At 35.8% G+C, this 24,603-nt stretch overlaps 1 protein-coding gene across 3 annotated transcripts in view; it reads right to left on the bottom strand.

The window, feature by feature from the left end:
• The window catches only part of BABAM2 (BRISC and BRCA1 A complex member 2), a 166,858-nt gene that overhangs the window by 99,313 nt on the left and 42,942 nt on the right, over positions 1-24,603 (bottom strand). For all 3 annotated transcript variants that reach the window (XM_068676618.1, XM_068676616.1, XM_068676617.1), the window contains 2 exons: positions 21,398-21,592; positions 17,470-17,544 (listed from right to left, as the gene is read on the bottom strand). In XM_068676618.1, the coding sequence (XP_068532719.1) occupies positions 17,470-17,544; positions 21,398-21,592 (270 nt within the window). The remainder of the gene's footprint in view (positions 1-17,469; positions 17,545-21,397; positions 21,593-24,603) is intronic.

The following is a 24,603-nucleotide window of genomic DNA, read 5'->3' as shown; positions in this document are numbered from 1 at the left end:
CATGATCAATTTTTTTCAGATAAAGAAAGGTTTACTCTTTGAGAAATACACACCTTACCAGTCACCTGAACACTGTTCTTTACTCTTACATAGTGATAATTACTGTATTACTATATACACTGTAAAATAATCCCACACAGTAATAATTTTACGTAGTAATAATGCAAAGTCTAATAGGAGATCCTTTTTCTTGGCTGTAATTCTTTAGGGAACTTAAGCAATAAAATGAAAAACCTGGGCTTCATAGACATGCTGGCACAAACCTAGCTCCAGTAAGTAGAGCAACCTCATGCAATATGGGTACCTGGTGTCTGTTCACAAGGCTGGACTCAAATGTCTTTTTAGAAGCCTATGGCAGTTCCTCATTGTACCTTTACATTAATTCCCAGTTAATGAGGTTGGATTTAGCTAAACAGACTTAGGATGTTAGAATCCTCACCTGTAGAATTGAGACGGAATATTACTCTGACAAAGAAGTTCAGTAATACTTCCCAACCTTGACAAAATCCCTTGCTATTGACTATTGACAATAAAATGCAGCTCTTCAATTTCATGTGTTATCAATGATGCCACTTCATACATTTTGAAGCACAGCAAAAACTTCTGTCCATCTAGAAATATGTATGTATTTTATATCAAGCCCTAACATTTAAAACAAACAAAGAAAAAACAACAAACAAACAAAAACCCACAATGTTAGGTATTTTTCGTATTTCAGCACCTGGAAACCTAATGATTATGTGGTCAAAGGTTTTGAGTTCTGTGCTGAAAAACTTTGGTGAATGCAGAAGAAATCACAACGTTTTGCAGCCTTGCCAGAGCTGATGCTGAAGCTATCAGAAATCTACACGATGGTAACTGGCAGCTCACACAGACAATATCACTGCTCATGTACTGGATAGCTGGCATCACAACATTTCTTCAAAATTTCTTTTGAGGAGTGCTGGATTATACACAGGGCAGCTAGAGGAAGACAAAAAACTGGGGCCATTCCTACATTCGGGTTTGATTCTATCAAGCTGACACCACAGCAGCTTACCCTGCCATTTCCATCTCAAGGCCTGAGTGCTTACTTGCCAACAAGGCCAAGAAAAGACAGACAAATCTGACCACTGAAAGTCTACTTAATTTTAGTGCTATGTGAATTTGATGCATGCCATTGCTCATGTGGAATGATGGTATAATTTCCCCTATCTTCTGCTTCATTTTGACATATCAGACTGACATTAAATGTTGTGGGTTTTTTTTTGTTGTTGTTTGTTTAAGTAAAGCAGCATAAAAGCATTTGCAGAGTCCTTATCATGCAAAATGCTTATAAGTTTAAATTCACACATACACAATTTAATGGTAGCAATTCAAACGGTGCTTAAAATGGGTTAAAACAGTATTTTAAAGGTATCCCTATGCTAAAAACAAACGTAATGCTTGAAACAATTCTTTTGAGTCTTTTTAGTTTGGCTGAAATGATTAAAACTGCTCAATTTCTCCCTCCCTCCAACACTGCGGCATCAAAGAATGTTACTTAAAGATTTAAAAACATCTACTGAATGACAGCTCTTTAAATTGTGGAAAGTTCAACCATGATAAACAAATACTCAAATGGACAAAGACTAGCACACAGAACAGCCTGTACTCACCTATTAATAAGTAATGTACTAAATTTAGGTCGACAGCCACAACAAAAATTAGCAGATAAAGCAATAATTGTATCTGATACTCCATGGGTTCAAGGTCACTACGACCAACATCTATTTCTGTTCTGTCACTCGAGCAAAATTTCATTAATCAATATTCCTACTTCAAAAAGTGGATATTAATGTATCTCATCAGTGACAGCAGTGTTGTCGTGCTTAAGTCAGTATTTTTCAGCTGTTTGATCCTAAGTGCAAAGTTCTGAATCGCTGCCGAAAAGCGAGAGCACATTAATACTATATTCCCTTGAACTACCAGCAACTGGTTCCCAAAAACACTCCCCCCAAACAAAATTACAAGTTGCAGAGGCATTCCCAGTATGAGCCAGCTTTCGCTGATATTTCAGCCTGATACTTTCACAGGAGTAATATAACCCTGAAAATAGGATTCATAATATTGATGCAGCAATATTGAGACAAACTGAAAACTATTAATGGTGAAAAAGACACCACTTCAAATGCTTTTACCTGTCTGAACCAGTTTTGCTGCTTTGACACACCCTCAATTTTTGTATATATTTATCCCTCTGAAACACAGAACAAGCATATAACACAAAGAAGCCTTTATATATAATGCCATATAATTACCCTTCGTATTTCAGATGGTTTGAAAATCTATGTTTATGAATATAGTTCTCTGATCATGTTCCTATTGACTTCAATGAGAGCAGAACACAGCTCTCAGAGAATAAAGAACTCAGTCATCTCTTGACTGGCCAAGCCTCCACAAACTGGGCCATTAGAACAGTTTTTCTAGAAAGGCATCTGAAATATTTGGTTTTAAAAAATTGCTTGCAACTGGTTTCATAACAGGAGTCATAATACTTCTTGCCTTGATCACTTTCCAGAACCAGAAACCTCTTCTTTTTTCTAACACAAACACAGGGAAATTAATCTACTAGCTAGTCCTTTCCCACAGCATGAAGCGTAATGAATATTCCTTTGCAAAACAAGAAGGAAAACCCACCAACCATAATGTAGACACTTGCTTGACACTCCAGACAAAATGTCATTTTAAAGCCAAAAATCAGATAACTTTTGAATCACAGATGAGCAGGGCCTCCCTCCTTATTTCCAAATGCAGGTGACCTGATTATCATTACTGAAAAAAAAATAAATAATGCAAATGTCTGATTACTACTATTCTCTGTATTTGTGCAAGAAAAACTGTGGAGGTATATCCAATGAAGCCATATCATCATTCCAAAAAGTTACGTGGCAATATACACGCCTTATTTTGTACTTATTTATAAGCACATTGCTTTGTAGACATTTTATTGCTCAAAATCTACATATTAATTCTCCTATTCAGACCACAGTAACTTTCTACAAAGCACATTTCTACAAATGGTAGTAAAATACAGCTGAAATAAGAAAGCTTTACTCTTGTAAAGACGACAAGCACTCTTCTGAATTCTTTCACTGCTCTTAAATTACAAGCACATATTACAAACACACTTACTGGAAAGTTGTCTAAATAAGCACGCAAATACCTCCAAATAACTGAAATGATTATACAACCAATAACGTGTTCTGGGAAGAAATTTTAAAAATGCAATAAAGAAACAAAACATTACATTAATATGCAATTGTATGTCACACATTTTGCCAGTTTTTTGATTTTCTAGAAGCATGTACATGAAAATCAGAGATTATGTTATTTGTCCTGTGTACAGCATCCTGAACCCCCTTCTAATTCCCTGTGGAAATCAAAGCAGAATATAAATTTTGTGCTTCTCAGTGCTTCACATTGAGCTGCAGTAGCTTCATCCCCTTGAGATACGGGAAGAGAAGACACTGACACTCACCCTGCAGTAGAGGCCTTAAAAATACTAATAGTCTTTGGGCTTCTGCAGAGGGTCTCACGAACATCTAAGTCCTTATGGTTAATGACGTGTGATATATGTATACCATACCAACCAGCCATATCACCCATGGAAACAGAAGGGAGCAGTCTTTCTTTTGTATTCACAATGCTTTTGATCCCTTAAGGATAAGCTTGAGAATTTTGTTAATGTTGATAAAATTAGAAAGGAAAGGCACTGTAAATGAAGTAAACAAAATTTAAAGACTGTAGAAGTGATTATACATTTTTAAACTTTTTTTTTTAAAACAATTTCATTATTTCTCAAAACAAAAATGTATTATTTTCCCACCCTAAATAATATCAATATCCAGGATTATTTTTTTAAACAACTTAAAATTTACAATTACCTCTGTCCACCACCATCATTGGAAGCACCCTGAAAAACTCCTCTCTCCATCTGCAGATTCCAGGAAACACCCAGTGCAACGCTACGTACCTTTACTCTTTCCACTTTACAGATAAGCTGCTAACCACTTACAATTGGTAGCAACCTCCAGGTATGGGGAAACAAAACAAAAAAATCATGGTGGTCACAGAAAGATTAACACAAACAGATAAAAACAAGTAACTGTCTAAAAATTAACTTTTTTTTTTTTTTTTTAAAATCATGTTTCTGCAGTTGGCCAAACTTGAACTTTAAATATGTTCTTCACCTATGGCTAACATTCATCAGCAACAACATGTAGTTCACACTACCGCTTCCCCCTGCCAACAACATCTTTTTTCAGGCATGCTATTCCTTCGTGTACTGTTTGGAGGGAAATAGTTCCCAGTAATAAAAATTCCTTCTGTATTTTTTTCCACTCCCTTCCAACTTATACAAAACAAGAAAGCATAACACACAGCCTTTTATGGTTAAAAAGATCCTGACCAAGGTTCTTAATGTTCTTGGACAAGTGATGCCCACATTACCACAACGTTTTCTTGACTTAACACAGTTTGAAGATGGGGACGAAGCCTTACATGCTCCAGGCTTAAGAGATTTGTTAGGAAGACAAGTCCTGACAGTCATGCTTAAGAGAATAAGGTCATTGATTAATCAGGGAAGGAGTCCATTAAAATCATGGAATTAATATATTTGCAGATGGTTACTTAACAGGATGCTGCTGAGGTTTTGAAACATTCCTTTCTCAGTCAGCACTGATAAATGATTTGCTCTACATTTACAGAGCTTTCAGCATCTTAGAAGCTGGTTTGCAACTAACGGTCACATCAAAAGTGAACATTCTTAAAAAAAAAAACCTCAGAAATAATAAAATGAGCATTTTCAGATAAATTATTCTCCATGTGATAGTTTTGTAATGATCTGAATGCATACATGCACAGGAGAAATACGTAAATATGCATAGACAATATTGTGAAAGTTTCAAACTAGTGTTTTTTAAAGTTTACATGCACTAAACCGCCACAATTTTAACCACAGTAAGAATCTCACTGCATTTTTCAAAGACTTTAAAATTAGAATACGAACAGATAAAATTTGTTACCACTTTCTGTGATTCAGAAAGCACCCTAATGTATTTTGTGTAGCTGTAAATATTTTAATTGATAGTACCTTCCAAAATTATGCCTTAAAACGATAACACAGATTACTCATCTTGCTTTACAAATTCAGACTCTCGCTTTTTCTGTCCACCCGGTATCTTTTCCATACCAAAATGAGCTGTTAAGCTCTCTTCATGCTGAAAACACTTTGGATTCTCTTTGCTTATGTGAAGGGAGAGCCACTGCCATCGCAATAACAGTGATGAACAACTCTGAAGGAAGAAGAAAAGGTACTTACTATGCCTTGACCTACCACAGTTGTTCTTGCTCCTATTGCCTGACTCGAGATATGTTTTTAAGTGTGCCCTTGGATGGGCGTTCTTGAAGTGATTTAAACAAAGCTGATAGAAGAGAAGGTTGCACAAAGGGGTTTACAAACAAATTCAACCAATTTGCTCAGTGCTAATCAAGTAAATATTCTGCTTAGGCAATCATCCCACTCCAGCAACATTTCTGAGATGATGAAAAACTTTCCAATGTCAGCAAGATTTTTATTCCAATCTACGCATACTGGAAAGTTTGTTGTTGTTTGTTTGTTGTTTGCTCTTTTTTTTTTTTTTTAAAGAAAAAATATTTCATTTGGTTTCAGATCCAGCATATATGACCACATTTTCAGATGCACCTCCAATCACCTTCTCCACCACCTTTCCCCATCCCGTTTTCAAAGCTAAATAAAGTTCAGAGAGGCTATAAGAAGATCAGCAGTCAGGTAGAGAACACAGACAAGTGCTTACCTGGACAAATACAGAGACAGCTAAGTGCAGCTTGCCGTGAATGTTGGCAACTGGGGGGCCAACCAGCTAAAACTCTTATCTCACATGTCAGATGGCTACATGAGGAACACGGGAGAACCAAAGGAGATGAGGGATTAAACCCGTATGAAATGGAGCTTCTCTGTTTCTACTGCTCACAAACCAGGACATTTTACTTAAAACATACATCTGTGTTTGTCAGGAAACTGTACACATCACCCTGCTCTGTAAGCGTAGTCCTACTAAGCACACACTCACCTTTTGTCTCGCTGAACTATGAAGCAAAATTGTTATTTTAAAATCCTATTTATGCTAACCCTTCAAACCTATGAGACTGATTATATTAGGGTTCTTCAAACCTACAAGGCTGCCATTTTTCAGTCTTACATGCATCTGTTTTCTTACTAGGCTTCTAATGATTCTCAGTTCTTTTCTGTTGTATTAGCTTGTAGTTTTATTCCTCTTTTTTTTTTATTCAGTAATAAAGGATTTTATTAATACATTGTTTAATACACAGTTACCTCACTCAACATTTTTGTATTGCTCATGTAACATTTTTCTAGGCAAGGGCTATTTAACTACTTTCAGAAGTTTTATAAATAAAGTAGCCAAGGAAAAATAACTCTGCAGACTGCAATACTGCCTTCCATGAGTCATATGATAATATATGCCTCCACATTGCTTTAACAGGTATAGTCTCCCAAATCTGATACTATCATTGCCTCAAGGCCTATAAACTGGGCTGCAGTTTGATCACACATCTTTTCAAGAAGGGACTGGCAACATGTGGTAAATAAGAAAAAGAATGTCTTAGGTTGCTGCCGTACGGTAAAACCAATGCTGCAAGAACACGATCCTGAAATGCCAGCCTTGTTTATTACACGTTCAGTTGCACAGCTTCTCATGGAACATTTGCTATTGCAACCAGAAGATTCCCTCTGGTAATTGTGCTCCGACATTTCTTTTGTTTTTGAGAGCCCATAAAACATGCAGTTTTAGAGTCTCACGTTATTAGCACCATAGCTCTTTCAGCCTACCAAACAAGTTGCAAAAATCCTGGTCGTTCATCTCTCTTCCAAGCACACTGCCTGTTCTAAATGAGCCTTCTTTTTATTACCCAGTATCCATCTACTTATTTCCCAGTCTTGAAATGTTTCAACAGTGGTTTCATATTTTAAATGCAAAAATTAAAACTTGCAAAAGCAGCTTAAGTTACATTCTAGAAACAATTATTTAATGCAAGATAAACAGATATTCTGTTCATTAGCTCTTGTGAAGTTGAGGTTAATTACACAGAACGAGGTCTAAACATTACCACCTTTTCAATTGCATTTTACATACACTGTCAAAATACATGATATGCATAAAACCAGAATGGACACACACGAAGCTATATTCTGCCTAGAAAGCAAGCGTTCTATTTGTAAGCAAAGATGAAGACTGTAAAGAAGATCAAATTAAAATTTTATCTTAGTTACTTCTGGCTCAGAGAGGACTATCAGACAGCAAGTCAAATTTCACATACTGTCAACACACGCTCTGTCATTTGTTTCATTTTTTTAATCAGTAAAACATTTTTGTGTTTTTTCTGGAATGCAGAACACTGCTGTGCTTTCTGAAGTTCAGAAGGAAGGTATTGTGGCAGTTCTAAGCGTCGTAAGAGACACGGAGCTTGATGAAATTGAGTGCAACCTTAACAAGAGCCTAAGAAGATGTAATTGTTCAGTGTCACTCAGGCCAGTGGCACACAGGGAGCGAGCATCTCATCCCCTTTAGAAATTGAAACTGAATGCTTTTTATTGCTTAGGCCAATAGCTAGAATGTTGAGCCCTAGTTTTTTAATGCCAAGACTTTTTGGTGTTGCTTCAATTATATAATTTGGTAGAAAGAGAAAACGCACTGTACAGTTTTGCAATGGTAAAGGTGAAAGAGTCAATATCATATCTTTTAAGTTATTGTCCAATGACAACAGGTGTCCATGATAACTAAAATCAACAAGAACTTAAGACACTCAAGCTCCCGAAAGAATTTTAAGGAGAGAGAATTTAAAAAAAAACAACCTTATCAGTAGTAAAATGGCCTATGAGGAAAAACTGCAGACAACTCTCAAGTCATACAATTCTCCTTGCTGACAGCATTAGTTTGTTTTCTTCAAGAAAAGTGTGGACAAATGCAAAGGACCTGAATGACTGCTTGTTTGAATTGTGATGAATTGCTAGGTTTATGACAAGAGAGGGGAGAAGAAGGACACCATTCCAGCTAAGGCCTTGGACAAGGTCTCTATTCACAGCTCAGGATCCTGTGGTAAATTTGGGTACGTTTTGTTCCTCTGTGCTTCAAGTCCTGTCTAAAAAATAGTGTTTTTCCCCCCATATGTCACCATTACTGTTACAATACATAAAATAGTCATTTATATGTTCAGTTGCTATTTTATTCTAGCATATGTAGATTAAGAGACAATACTTCTATGTGTGTGGCAAAATGGTAATCTTTGTAATTTGGCCTCCATTTGAAGAGCTCATCTAATCATTTTACAATATTAAGATGAAAATCAAGTAACATTTATTACTTTCAAAAAGTAATGAGTCTAAGTGAAATGAGATAGAATTAATGATTTTATCTAGGACACACTATAAATGCTAAACAATGAAAATAATAATTTGGAACAAGTGTGTTTATTCTTTGTTAACCAACACATTGTCCTTAGGGTTCTTGCAAATGAGGAGCTGATTATTTACATACCATCAGTCAGTCATCAGTTTTAGTCAAGACATCAGTCACATTCGTCTAACGTTTTCCTAGACCCAAAAAAGATGTTACAGTAAAACATTGGATAGCTGCTATCTCCAAATCCATAAACAAGTTGTGTATTACCAAAGCTTACATGAGAAATAATCGAAAAGAAAGGTGAGCTGAAGGATTATGGTTAGTTTAACTTCATTCATTTTCCTTTAGCAGAAGTACTTCCTAACTATATTACGTGGGTATATTTAAATATATGTGCACTCCATGCAGTGCGTTATGTAACTGAAAACCAACATTTAATTCATGTACATCTTTTTGCCTGAACTTTGATGTCATGGTAACTGTTAATACCTATGCAGTGCACCTAATTGCCTACAATAATGCCAAATTAATCCTCCTCCCCACTGCCCCATCTCTCCCATGGACAGGCTGCTTGCAATGATTACAGGTCCCAGCACATAAAAGACATACAAGTTCTAGCATGAAAACTTAAATTATTGAAACAAAGAAATAGAGAGTCAACAGGTCTGAGCTTTATTTATCTTTCTTTCACTGTCTCACTGAGAAGCTGCTGGACAAGGAAGTCTTTCCTTTAGCTTTCCCCATCAAAAGTCTCCCTCTAAACCAGAAAATATCAAAGTGTATCTTACATAAAGAAGCAACAACGTTCTTAAACAGAAGTTACTGCAGAAATGCAAAGCTTGAGAGTGACATAAAGCACATTATTCATTAGCAATTAGTGGAGAATATGCTGTACATTCTTCTGGTAACATGGAGAACAACATGATGGATTTTTTTTTACCTTATGCTTCATGATATTATAATCAATTAAACAGAAATGTATGTGATGGATCATCCAACCTCAGAATGTTTACTGCTGAGAGTAACTGATTCAACAGTCAAGCCTTCATATTTTTGGCTTAAGCCTTTAAACCTATAAAACCAAATAAAAGCGAGTAGTGTAATACAGTGTGCTACAGCTATTTTTCTAATACATATTAAACAACAACAAAAACGTAGACTGAGAGTCATCACAGTAGTTGGGTGTATTTTTTGGAAAGAAGTTAACCAGTGCAAATTACGGAGGCCAAAACAAGAATGACTAAGCATCATATGAAATCATCATACATGCATATATTCATGTTAGCACTATTCTTTCTTAAGAAGACAGACATACTTCAGTAACCTGAGCCAGAAGAAAAAACACTATAGCAGTAAATAACATTTGTATGTAAAATTGACTTTAAAAACTCAAAACATGAGCTTCTGTAGGATGTAAGCTCTGATCTGAAGCTTAAGGAAGACACCTACTAGTAGAAAGAGGCTGTGGGCTCAACACTGAAATAACATTAACACCCTACCATCGTGCTGTATGTACTTCTATATTTGCAAATGTGATTTGCCAGTTAATGTCTTCAAAAAACATTGCTATGCTCATATCCTATATTCTACAACTTATTAAATATTTTTCCTTTAAAGAATCAGCAGCAACTGGGAACTGAAGAAAAAATTATTAATTCAAAATCCTCTATCCAGTTTCAGAACAGTGTATAGGGCTTGTTTTACATAGTATGGGTGGACCATGACAGATGAAACAAGCACCACCATTATGTAATAACCTGCAATTATTTTTATGGCTATTGAATTCCATTCTTCCTATGCAATACATATAATGCTAATGTCAAGCAATAGTATAAATTACAAGCCCTAACAAGGCAGTAAACCTGAACCAAGTCACGCAACATAACGTATCTACAAAATTTCCCACCATATGCAAAAAAGGCTTTTCAACTTCAGAAGCTCTTTTTTTTGTAAACTTAAAAAAAAAAAAAAAAAAACGCAAAAAACTGTTTCTACTCATCTCAAAATAACAAATTAATAGTTTTATTACAGTAGGAAAAAAAACAGAAATGTATATGAACATCATAAGACTTAATGTAACAATAGATATTGTAGCCCTCGCCTTTACTACTGCATTATAAAAATAAAATGTTTAAATATAACTGTCATCAGAAATACAGTTGATTGGAGATTGTGATTCACATTAAGATCATAACCTATAAAAATCATCAGCTGTGCAGAATGAGCTGTTCCAGTTGACAGATCCTATTAGCAAAATCTGCCAATAAATTACAGAAAAAGATTTTTAAAAAATTGCTTTTGGCTTCCAACATATGGAGCTTAAGGTGCTCCTGACTCTAACACGTTTTATGTGGTTTTAGTAACTGCTTACTACAAACAAATCACATTGTTGTGAAAAACTTAGTAGTAGTAAGATTTAGTGAGAACAAAGGGAACTGATCAGTTTATAAAAATCAAATATAACCTGTTCTGATTATAAAATATACTTTTATAGGGTTTTGCTTCCCTTGATTTGTGTGCAAAAGATATTAGAATAAATTCATTAAAGGATGACTAATTAAATTGTAGTTTCTGTAAATATTTTGGAGCTTCACTGAATTATAGCAGTAACATTTTACTTTTAACCTTCCAGTGCTAGAAATAGTCCAGAATCTGTAGATTTCGTGGCAAAGCCAAGAGGGCAGAATTATTCTGCAAAACTCTGCAAGGTTAGTAATTAGGCTGCAGTAATAAGAGTAGCAAAGAAAAATAATGCTTCTATACAGTGGAATAGGTAAGATCTTACAGTTTTACCTACAGTGAACACAAACTTCCCAATAACTATAAGAAGAAAAACAAAAGCTTTACAACTAACACATTTGATATTTTTAAGCTACTATGAAAAAACACACTTAAAAATATTTTATCGCCAAAAAGTCATTCTCTTTCTGGCAGTTTATGACTGTTTTGAGTCAGAAACACTCCAAGACATGTATAACTTTAAATATATATATATATTTGACTTCACATACTATTTAAGCTCCCCTGTTTGGAGTTTGCTTGCTTCTGGCAACAGGACGATAACTCTGATGCTGGCCAGAATATGGAGGAAAAGCACTTCGTTGATGGTATTCCATTAAGCATGTCTTGATGAAAAAAATGAACAGCAAAACTGCAGATTTTGGGGTGCAGGCTACAATGAAGGATTCTTAGAGACAAGTATCAATGATATCTCTTCTTGATAGATGCCTTCCACACACGGGTTACATTTATTTTCATGGCCTCAAGATTGTACGATTTACTGGCTTCAGCTACTACAAAATGTTCTGTTTCATATGCTGCCAGTACTAACTTGCACAGACCTATTTCTAATCTAAAATCTCAATGGCTCATTATAATTGCATGCTATAAAGTTTGCCTTTAAACTATTAACAGAAGAAATCCAAACAATCTTTGACGTTTCAATATTCTGTAAGTAATTTAATGCTGGTACAATAAGTAATTTACTGAATATCATACTGACATCTACTTGTATAATTTAAAGTATTTGCTCAGAGTGCTTACATATGTCCTAAGACTAAGAATGCAATTCAGGAAGTTAACTTCATGCCTCTGTCACAAAGTCTTTAGTAGTAAAAGATTAATAGTAATCTAGGTACTAGCTTAGAAGATCCCCATGGAAAGCATGGTCAAAGTATTGTGAACTGTAGCTATGTACTACTTCAGAATTACCTACGAGTCTTATCAACTGTCAGTTCCTTATTTGTAAAAGAGGTAAAATGACAGCTGACACCACAGGCACGACAAGTTTCAAAAGACATACAGGTCCATCACTCTATCCAATACAAAAGACATACGCACTGTATGGGAAGATATATTAATGGTTATTTACTGCATAATATTCAATGCTATTTTGAGAAGCAGCTGCTCAGCACAGTATAAAAACAGGGTAGTGTAAAACGGTGAGGTCAGGTTCTGGTCTCTAATTTCTTCTTGCCATTGACTCTGTGACTTTAGGACGCTAAACATTAAGTTTTAATAAGCCAGCTAGCAACAAAATTAAGTTTAAAATCAGGAGGAAGTTTTCAGTACAGGCTAATATACTTTTCCAGAATATTTAGTTAAAAAATTTGAGTTAATTAGCAGAGGTATTTTTTTTTTTAAAAAAGAAATGTATTTGTATTTTGGTATTTGCAGCAATTTAACACAAACCTTGAAGGATGTCAATTGAATCAAAACTGCTAACTTTCAACTAACTTGCAACAGTAAAGAAACTGGCCTGAAAAAGTCTCCTCTGACCCTTCATGCTATACTTCTGTTTGTCCTTTGCTACAGTTGATTTCTCAAACATACACAAGCAATATGGTCTTTTCACTGTACCTGGAATTTGGTCTACTTCGTAAACAGAAGTTGTCCTGAAGTCTTTAACAGACTTCCAAATGATGAAATCACAATAAGGAAAAACACAAATATGTGCTCTTATCTTTCAATTTGAACTTCAGGATAAACCTTTTCCATTGACAGTCTTAACAAACAACTGTTTTGCCCCTGGCAATGTGTCTAGACAATGTTTATTATTTGTTTCAGTTCTGAAAGATATGCGTCGAATACACTGGTCATCACAAAAATCTCTTTAGAAAAAAAGTCTAAGATTAAAAAAAAGCCTTCTAAAAAAAAATTGTCTGCTTTGTGTATTTCCTTTACACTCGAAAAGCACAATTGGTCCAGATATTAACTATTCACCAGGGCACAAGAAGCAGGTACGTAAAGATAGAAAATCAATACATTAAAAGTTTCATATAGGAAGGAGGTGGCAATTAGGCTACTTACTATTTAACCAAAACCTAAAAAAAAAAGTGAATAAAAAATATCTACGTGTCTTGTTTTCAACAGTGTAAATGGCAACGTGCTCTAAAGTCCATTCACTCTGTGCAATTATGCTACAGGCACATAATCCAGCACAATTTGCAAATTACTCAGATGGAGATGTTTAATGAGTTATCGTTGATAACTCATGATAACACAAGTCCCTCTGATTAAAACTACAAAGAATTAAAATAAAGTTGGATGAGGTATTTTAGATGCTAAAGCTATTACCTTCATTATTACTCTGGCATATGTGTTACCTGTAAAGAGACAGATGTGCAGTACCAACTGACTTTCAGAAATTGTACATACAGTAAAGACTTCCATTTATCAGTGTTGTCTCAAAATGAAAAATTGTGCAGAGAACAGAAAGGAACTTAAGCCAAAATGAATGTGCTGATTAAAAATCCAACTTAAAAAAAAAAAAACAAAAGGGAAAGTATACTAGTAAACAGATACAGATGCAAATATTTTCCTGAACCAAAGCCAGTTTCTTCTCAAGTAAGAGAACCTTAAGGAAAGATTAACTGGTAACAAACCTTGCAATAGTCGGAGCCACCAACTTGATTCTGCAGTTGTTTAATGCTTAAAAGTTTCACTTATGTCAAACAGATTTGCATAAGAGAAGTAAAAGTTGAAACAAAAGGTTCAACTCAAAACCTTGTATGAAAGCATAATTTTGTAAACTGAAAAAGATACAGAAGGGTGTCTTTTCCTAGATGTATGTTTTCACTGTAAACCAATATTTCTTTCTCATCAGTTGTGCAGCATGAAAAATAAAGCATGATACATTTTCTTTCAAATAAGAAGGAATGCACCACAGAAACTTATGAAAAGATTGATCTGCTGCAGTCATCACTACAACCAGCGTTTTGCTTCCTAATAAATTAAATCTGAAGAACACTAAGCAGAATTTAAGAATTCAAAGCTAGAGACTGTGCACTCTGCACTGCTCTTTTAATCATTTTTGTACTTTTTCATATACTCAGCTACTTTCCTTAAAACATATGCACACTTGAAGTGAATTTTAGATTTAATGCAGCAAATGCCTTTAAATAACCCGGTAAATCAGCTTTTCTAGTACGTAACAGCCCAACTTGTGTTACGCCTTCAGTTTTTATTCATCATAAGGAAAATATTCTCAACAACATCAGTACAAAATGGACAGAGCAAGATCTAATGAATGAGTGTATTATCAGGTTCAAAGATTCTGTAACACTACTGAACATTCGCACAGCTTACAATCGCTAACTCGAATATTATCTTATTATACAAAGCCTTACAGTTTTATTTCTAATGTGACTACCTAATGAAATAAATAAAAAAATCAGATCAATATTACAAACCATTGGGGTGCTATGAACGATCAATGAGGCAAGAATGATGGTCTTTAAGTATTTCACCAGATTTTAATCCAGGGAGTATTAATTAAACATCAAAAAAAATCGCATGACAGGGGAAGTATAACACAGGTCTGAACTTTGTAAATCATTACAGAGAAGCTACTGCACATTATGAGACTGGCTACAGACTGGAACATAATTCAAGCACAGCATTCAGTTCTGCACTTCTAACATTAATACAGTAACAGCCTTCAGTTACTGACTGCTCTTCCACCTTTCAGGATAATATATTGACAATTACTTCCTCCACATTAATGGATGCTCCATCATGTGCCATAATTCAGCAAGCAGCATTGAAGCCAACATAACTGGCAGATATGATTGCAAATAAATTCCTATTTTATTACAAAAAATCAGATCTAGTTACGTCAAAAGTATTATCAAAAAAAAATACATGCAGATAGCTTAAAAATTTTTTTTTAAATGCCTTTGTAAATTTGGAATAGTTGGAGCATAATTGTCTCAACCACAATCTCTATCTGCATTTATATTGTTGCCACATGAGATGACATTGATACAGCTAATAATGTCAGAATATAAGGAGCTAAAGGCAACAGGGGCAAAAGATCCATGGCTGCTACAGTGTACTCTGTCACAGTCCATGCTGGAGCCTGAGTCAAACCATTCTTTGTTGTCAACAAACACTGCTGGAATAAAACTGTATTTCTTCTCCTGTGGCTGTTCATCCAGACTAAACATCAGCCTCCTACCACAGACAGTTAACCTGTTAGTTTGCATATCAGAAGTCTGTGTAAGAAATCTAGGGATTTCGCCAGTACACTGTCCATCAAAAAGGACCTGCCATTTAAAAAAATCTAGGGTATTACATAAAAAGAAACCCAAACGTTAATTTTAAAACTGCAACACTTAAGACATTAAGATTTTAGAAATGTTAAAATAAAGGCAGACTGGGAAACTTTGATTCTGCGTCCTTCTGTGCATGCCTCCTCACATCAAACAATCTACATACGCATGCAAATAAACACATTCTCCTTCAGACTAGTGAATCATTCAGCACTCAGGGTGAATAATGCTCTAGGAAGCAGTGGTGGAGCGCTGCTATCTACCCACAGGATATCATCCTTGCTTAGAGCAGGTGGAAGATGGTTAGCGAACATGATAGGGGATCATAGTAAGAAACAGTGTACTGACATGCATTAAATTGTTACTGTAAGAAACACAAGTAGCAACTGTTTCTATCACAGGATTTCTACATGATGACAGTTACTTAAATAAATCATACACCACCTTTCCATCCCAAGTCTTGCAATTTCCTTAGAGGCTGAACAAAGGTGACAGACAGCCCTATGACTGAAGCTACGGAATATACTGGCTATGCACACCCTAAAATTCTTCACCAATTTAAAAACTGTTCCTGGAAAATACAGCACCCTGGACCTCAGGAAGGAACATGATGATAAGGAACAGGCATAGTTCATGATAGCCCTACACAGCCTCCTTTTTTCCACAGTGTCTTTCAGAAACCTATCCCAAAAACGCTGCAGTCCAGGTGAACCGTTGCTGCATCCTCCTCCTAAGTGCCACCATTCCTGAAAAGCCCATGGCCAACCCTCTTACCTCTGACTTTGCCCCATCAAGTGAGTAGAGAAGTCCCTGATGAAAGACAGATGCTGCAACAGACTGAAAATATCTGGAGGCTTTTGAGAAAGGCAGGAACAGGTCATTACTCACACAGTGAGCAGTCTATACAAGTTAGATCACAGGATCCTGAGCTCAGATTGCAATCAAAAATTTCAGTTATAGAATAGTTGTGCCTGCCTTTATTTTCAAGATTCTTAGCTTGAGACTCTATTTGGAGAAACACTCAGGATTCACACTTGCAGTTGTGACCTAACAGTAACAAAAGACTTGTAACAAAAAGATGAGGAGGAGGTCATTGGATCTACACTGACATTTTCATCTCAACACATTAGTTGCTAAACATTAAGTAGCTGCTCTCCTTAACAAATATTTAGAAGTAAAAAGCTGAGTAAGCAGTCAGACGTAGTTGAAAGGGAAGATGGGTGTTGGTAGCATCAGCTGACTCAAATCTTGTCTGCAGTAAGAGTTCTGGCACTTTATTCTGACGTTAATGTTAGACACATCTTTCACTGTGTACTCTCAATATAGTAACATTGGCCTTGCGGTGGGCTTCCACAGTAACTGACTGAAAGAGTGACTGCCCACCTGCTGTGAAAACAACTCATTTCAAATTATTCCATGTTGGTAGTTTCTCAGGTTTTTTCATTCCCAGCAAAGACAGAAATACTTTTTTCCAACTTATGCCAATACTCTACTCTCCTACATCCTTGCGAAAATTATGTAAAGTGTCTGGTCAATGTAGTGTTTATTTTAAAAATAATGAAGTTATCATCAAAACCTTTAGTTTTTGTCAGGAGCATTTGCTTTCATTCCCTGTTAAGAACTGGTACACTTAAGTTTGTTTTTCTGCTTATGCTGTCAAGACTACTGGTGCAATTTGACTGTTTGTTGAAAAAAAGCCGCAGAACACAGGTATTCCATGCAATCTTCTACAAGGCCCTTTAGCATGACAAGTGTATGTTTACTATCCAGTAAAGTGGCATTAAAACAACAGTATATCCAATACCACATTTCCAAATCAGCATCTAATCAGGTTTAGACATGGTACACCGGCAAACTCTTGGAGAAGAGGGCAGGAAAGTAAAAATAGTTACTAAGAACATTTCAATAATTCATTCTCTCTCAACAGACACTGTCAACTTCGACATTCATTTTACCTTGAGAAGGTATGTAGGAATATTGCTGAAATCTACAGGCAACTTCAAGAGGAAGCGAGCTGAGAATTCACCAGTCTGCGGAAAAAGCATAAAGCTAATGAGAGCCAGTGTCTAAAACAGAATCATAAATTGAATGCACTAAGGATGAAATATTAACCAAAAAATGTGTTAGGGCTCATACCAAACAGAAGGGCTGAATTAAAAGAACATTTCTCAATGGAATTACTGAAGATGAAAAGAAATAATTTACAGATTCCACAGGTATTATATGATGAAACACTTTAAAACCATAAAACATCACTGCCATGAAGCCTACAGCAACAAGTAGCTAGAGTGCAACAATGCGAATGACAAAAATTAGACTATACTTTGTTAGGCCCTAAATACAGTTCTATCTTGTCTGTATTCATTTGTGGACAAAGGATCGGTGAGACCTGCAAACGATCTGAAAGCGAAGTTAAAAACTTGACAAAGTTGTACGAACAGTCAAAATACATGCATTTTCCCAAACACTGCAGGTATACATAACAGAATAAACTTTGAGTTGGGTAAGGTAAAGATGTATCAAAGCATCTGTGTTTTTTTTTTTTTCTGAAGACACAAAGAACTGAGCTAGAATGCTCTCCGTGATTTCTTTTCAGAAATATGCAATTCTTAACACTTAGAAAACAGTTTATTGAAAATTTGCCAAGCGTCCCCTACACTCTGCTGAATTTTACGCATAAAGTGTATGCAAAGGAAATGGAAAGGATTTCCTTTCTGTTTCATACACTTCCTTAAAGCCAGACTTTGTCCACCTGGTTATGAAGCAATGAAGTTGGCTCTTTTTGAAAAACAAATGCTTGTCTGATTTCCTCCGTATTAATTTTTTGTCATCCCTATTTTGTAATTCAATAAAATAGCCATAAAGCAGCTATTTTTGTCACACTGAATTAGCAGCACCAAAAGCATTAAACACAACTTTTTTGCAATTGAGCACAAAATCTTGAGACAAGTTTGCTTTTTCACTTTAATGCCGCCCTATTTTGGCATATACATGCTACTTAGTTACATAGTTATTTGTTGGTGCATTTCATCTTAGTATTTTAAACACTTCGCATTGCCAGAGAAATCAACAAGAAAAATCTTGTTACAAGAAATGTGCGGTAAACAAATTTAAACATGCGTACATACATAATATATAATGCAATTCTCATTAGAAGTGTGAATGTAAATACTGCAGTAGATTTATACAGGGTCATCTTTACTGTATATATAGCTACAACCTTGTGGCAGGCAAAAACCTGCAACGTATTTGAAATAATGGAAGTATCCTTTCCAAAAAAGGCAGCAGCAACCTGAAGAAGCAATCACTGACTTTTTGTGTATGCAACACAGACTGCTTTGATGACAGCTAGGGCACTTGCTTTTTAATCAGATTTAAACAGATATTACAGATAATGCTTCTTGTCTGGGCTTAACTTTCAAAGAAAAGACGTCATACATCACTGGCCACAAAATCCAGAAAATGATTTCTAGTAAAATAGCAGCTCAAATGGTCTGTTTATGGCCACCGGACGTATAAATGGCCTCTGATCAAAATATCAGCTGCTCTGAGATGTGGAAGAAGGTAAGAACTTGCAGGCTAGATTTTTTTATATCATTCAATTAAGATTATTTTGCAATGTACTACTGCCAAAGAGGTCCAGGACCCACAGAGTGCAGTCCCTGCCCACGTCGCTCAACTACCCAAATCCAGCCAGCAGCTGACCTGACATTTCAGGTAGAATCAGATGTAACTTCTGGCCACAGAACTGAGAGATTAGATGCAGGTAGTTAATGGGCATCTGTATCAGCGGGTACTCTGTCAAAATGGAGCTACTTCACTAAATAACTCTTTCTCTTTGTCATAGTTCTTGGAGATACTAGTATAAAGGTACACAAGCAGATTTGTTCCATTTTGGGACACAGCACTGAACTCAGGCCTTTTCTTCAATGTCTTTTATTCATGTATTAACTCATGTACTTAAGATATGTTTTCATAACACTGTGCAAAGTTCATTCACAAGTGATTATTTCACAAGTCTGTTGAGCCACTACCTATTCTTTAGAGACAACAGCAACATGAGGTTCAATGAGTTCCAGAAAGAGGAGGAAATATGCAGTTCCTCTTGATTTTCAGAGAAACGCTGCTATTGCACTGATTGTCAAGACTTAACAAGAGAAGACAGTTGTAAAGGACAGAAAGGAGAAGCACAGGTTAATGTCATAGTTTTGTGTTTTAGATATTTGTAAACAAGCCTCTGTCATGTAAGTACCGTGTTCACAGAATCTCCAGATTAGACCCCAGAAGGTCATCTTAATAGAGAATATACTTTGGAAACAAAGCAGACTCTACAGAAACCTCACATAGCTCTGCAATGATTACCAGGATTTGCCTCAAAATGTCTTCAAGATTTGATTGAAGTATTTTTTGTTAAGATAACATTTCAAACAAACCAAAAAAAAACTTTACTCATTCAACAAGGACTGATAAAAAAAATCCAAAGGCTTAAGTAGATATGACTTTTCCATAAAAAAAGGAAAAAAAAAGTAGTTTTCTACAGTTCCAAGCACAATTTTGGCAGCTGCCAAAAGTTAGATAAAATCTGAGTAGGTACAGAAAGCCTTCTGCACTTCAGTAAAGCAGTTTGATATTTACAGATGTGGTGAGTTGTTATTCTCTATAGCTGGCATCACAAACATTTAAGAACAAATATACTGATTTATAAAGATATGAAATTCTCTCAAACAAAATTTTACTCTGCTTAAAATAAAAAGAAGCTTAGATGGCTTATTTTGAGACAAAAGAAAAAAAAATAAGTACTGTCAGCTGTAAACATCTTCATGCCACCTGTAACTTAAAAGCAATTAAAGTGATAAAGCTGAATTCTAGGCCCTGAAAAAAGGCATTGAGAATTCGAATTTCAGATGACATCTATTTTGGAAGATATTGTTTCTGAATTATACGTTGAGACTATAGTGTTGCTGCAAGTAAGAAGAGTACATGTTCAGCATAAACACAGTTATATATTTCCTGATACACCTTACTCCAAAAACTCCATGATAAATACATTACCAGTGGGAAAAACTGATTTTTACAAAGTTTGCTCCATGCCAGAGAGATCAGTTTAAAAAAAAATCAAATCACACACTAACCAACATGCTTACACTGCCAATAGCCTCAGTTTAGAAGGCTGAGATGGTATACATGGAATATTTCTACGTAGCATGGCACATCGCCCAGGCAAAGGATGCAGTTTCAGGAAGCAGATAAGCTCGTTTAATGTCTGATTGTCATGTGAAGACATGGCACTACAAAGTCACTGCTCTTGCCCGTATTACCTCCTCCCGTCCTTCTGCAGGAAATCAGTTTTTTTTTTTTTTCCCATCTCTTTAGGTTCCTGGAACAACGTATCTCAGCTTAGACAAGTCCCAGAGAAATACAGACAACTGCAGCTACCTACTAAATCAGCTCAACCTTAACATGTAACCAGGCTCTAATATGTCCTACCTCTAAGCAGGGTGTCCTACCCATGCAGCTACTCTGCCTCTCAAATCTTCACAGAGGTAAGCCTTCCATGTAGCATTGTATTGTACCCTGTAAATGCTGCACAGGCTTTTCAGGAATTTATCATTTTGTCTATAAATCAGATGAACTAAGAGATCACCTTGAAAAACTGTTGCTCACCTGAAAACCTGGTTCAAGCAAGGTAGGGGAATGACAGCAATGGACAAAACACAGAGCACTGAGAGTAAGCTGGAGTGAAACAAGATTTATTCACTGGAAACATATAGCAAGGAGATGGACACAAACTTGGTTTTCCAAGGCTGTTATTTATTAAAATAAATAAGGCTGTTATTTATTAAAACAAGATCACTAAAAGCATTTTAGTAGCAACACTCTTACCCAGTTATTCTTTTTGCCAGCATAGATTTCCATGTTTTCTCCATACTGGGGCTCTTCCAGTAAAGTCTGATATTCAAACATGAGACGCGAGCTCTCACGCAATCGGCTGCACTGAAATTGGTGATACTGCTGCACGAGCTCTTTCACAACAAGCAGGAGGCATTCAGGATTTGAAGGATTCCAAGAAGCTAAATTCTGTTGAATTATAAAAGAAAAGAGACTGTATTCATTTCCAGCAATAACAAGATCAACACTCTCCCTTCCATACTGATACCAGAGGCAAGTATGCATGTGGAAGCTTGGTGACAAAGCTATAACCTTTGCATTTATTACTGTTTTAACATGCTTTGGAAGGAAAACAGGTCAAGCAGCAAATGCAAGCCTTAATACGAAGTGAGGATCCATATAGGGACCTACCCTAGAACAGGTAACTGGGTTTGTACCAGGCATAAATTGCCTGAAATCACTATGCCATTCTTTCCTGAAAGTTGATGCCAACTATGGAAACTAATTATTCAAATAGTTGATACCGTATTTTTACAGTGGCACAGCAAATGAACTCAACCTTGTGTTTACTTCACCTTGACTGTGTCTTTACTACCTTGTTTCATTCCCTTCCTACAAACACTATCCATACAGAAGTCTCTTCCATCTGCCTGGCAGAAGTTTTTATTGCCAGTTAAACAAATATCAAGAAACACAGGTAACAGGAAAAAAAAAAAGTGTTAATACAATTGAAAGTGACTTTTTCAGTAGCAATCTCTCAGTGTAACTACTCTAACATCAACTTTGACTAGTCTTCTATGCAAAACAAGTTTTAGTTGTGAAGGTTTTGTGTTACAAGACATAGCTAATGTAATGAGTGTTGCACACCTACTTCTAATTGACCTAGAATGGGTCTCTGTTAATGGCAAATGAGAGCTCATCCTGTACTCCATACTGATAAAAGATAAGACAGTTCTGATGGAAAAAAAAACAAACACAAAAGACAACTCCAGACTGCAGCAAAGCCCCTGTGCTTTATACCTAGGCTCTCAACAGGTCTTGATGTAATCTCAGGACATGTTAAGAGTGATGCAGCTTTTTGTCAGCTGTGAGCACAAGCAAAATTATTCTTTATTTCAGTAGATCAGACATGTGACAACAAACTAGTTGCAATGGGACTTTAAATTGCATGGATTGTACAACCAACATGAAGATGTTTAGAGATGGTAAAGATGTCTATTTTACAACTGTGTTCAGATAAAATATAGTATTTTCAAGTAACATTATGTATCAGTATCCAAACACACACATGGTTACTTTTGAAAATAGGAGACATTTCAGATACAAATTATATGCATAATATACATTCTTCAGCAATGATAAAAAAAAAAAAAAAAAAAAAAAAACATTCCTTTTAAAAAATCCTCAGTAGAAATAATGCTTTGGTATGTAGCATTTTCTACCACAAGGGCAGAAAATATTTCTGTATTTTCAAGTATTTATCATAAGACTGCTTTGTATAAAAAGATATACATGTTTCCTAACCTAGGTTAAATAAAGGGAAGAGACCAGATAAAAATGTGTCCCCTAAAATTTAAAAGCTATTCATAATTTGCATGGCACAGGCTGCCCAGAGAGGTCATTGAGTTTCTATCCTTGCATATACTCAAAACCCAACTGGATACACTCCTGGACAACCTGCTTTATCTGCTCCTGCCCAAGTTGGTTCCTCCCAGCCTCTGCTATTTTGTGATTCTGTGTAGTGGTTTACAAAAAGCTCATCAACTGAAACAGAGGATGTTATCAAAATATAACTGCATAGTTCTGACTTGAAAAAGAAGAGTTATGCACAAATTTTATCTTCTCCTACTTTCCACCATGCACCTTCAGGTCTACAATGAAAAATACCCGTACCCTAATAGCTCCTGATGTGGTTATTTCCTTTCCAAAAGCTTACATTTTTTCTTATCACAATTCATACCATAACCCTTTGCAATGGTGTTGTACAGACTTCAGTATATGTGCATGATGAAAATACTTTCTCTTCCTTTATCTTTCCACAACTTAATATTTGTTTTCCTCTGATGTCATATGCTATGTTGTTATCAACGTAAGTTTCATTTTCAGCATGCAATTTGTAATGTTCACAAGTCCAATTTGTAAAAGCACACTGTCTTCTTCCTTGTAGATGGTAAGAGCATCTATAAAATGGGAATATTAATACTGCCATAGACCTGAAAAGGTGTAGTATCTTCTACAGTAACTGGTGAATGGGTGAGATAGTAACGAGGTTTGTGTAAGCTTCCCATGTCCGTACTAACAAATGACCAGAAGCCTTGCTCTATCACATCTTCCATCTGCAGCTGATAAACCTTTACTCCTGACTGGAATCTGTTTAAGCTTATCCAATTCTACAAAACACTAGAGAAAATCTGTCAGGTAGACAGCGTCTTCTAGGAAACACATTTTTGTATCATGCAGTCTGAAACCAGACTGTGTATAACCTTAAATTTCCTGTTCCCAAGCTCCTGCTCAAATAAAGCATTTCCAGAAAGCCAGAGGATGTAATATGCCAGTATGTATTGATATCAGCCAGACAAGTGGGAATAACCTTTCCTCCTAATGACACTGCTATAACACAATAGAAATGTTCTGTCAAAGGAAATGACCAACAATATTTTAATAACTGACCTAAATGCGACTGTACCTTTTGTTTTTTAAATAACATTACACTACAGACCAAAAAAAGAGCAAGAGGAAATCCATTGTCATTTGTCCAGCGTGGAGCTGCAGCATTGCTCTCTTTAAAGAGTTCAAGAACGCCGCATTAAAAACAGTGTTTATGTTGTACTGCTTTACAGCTACAGGAATTAAAATGAACGATTTGACTCTAGGATCTTTACTAAATCCTTTCCATTCAGCAACTGAAGAGTCCAAGTACAAACTGGATATAAATACAGGTTGCCTGGAGAAAAACCTAACTACTCACCTCATACGTGCAGCAATTCCAATGCATTCTCACTGATGCAAGAGTAAATACTGTGTCTACACAAATTTACTGTAACAAAGATTCTGCTTTAAATATATGTTATTTTTTAACTGTATAGTTATATCATTGTAGTACTTGCTACCTGGCAATTGGCCACAACGTTTCTAGTCTGTTTGTTAACTTTTCAGAAGTACTGTTCCTTTCAGAAGACCTAGATTTATGATTTTTAAAC

This window comes from Anas acuta, chromosome 3 (assembly GCF_963932015.1).
Source record: "Anas acuta chromosome 3, bAnaAcu1.1, whole genome shotgun sequence".
NCBI lineage: Eukaryota > Metazoa > Chordata > Aves > Anseriformes > Anatidae > Anas > Anas acuta.
The sequence above is the reverse complement of the archived record's forward strand: the minus strand, read 5'-3'. Positions and strand labels throughout refer to the sequence as shown.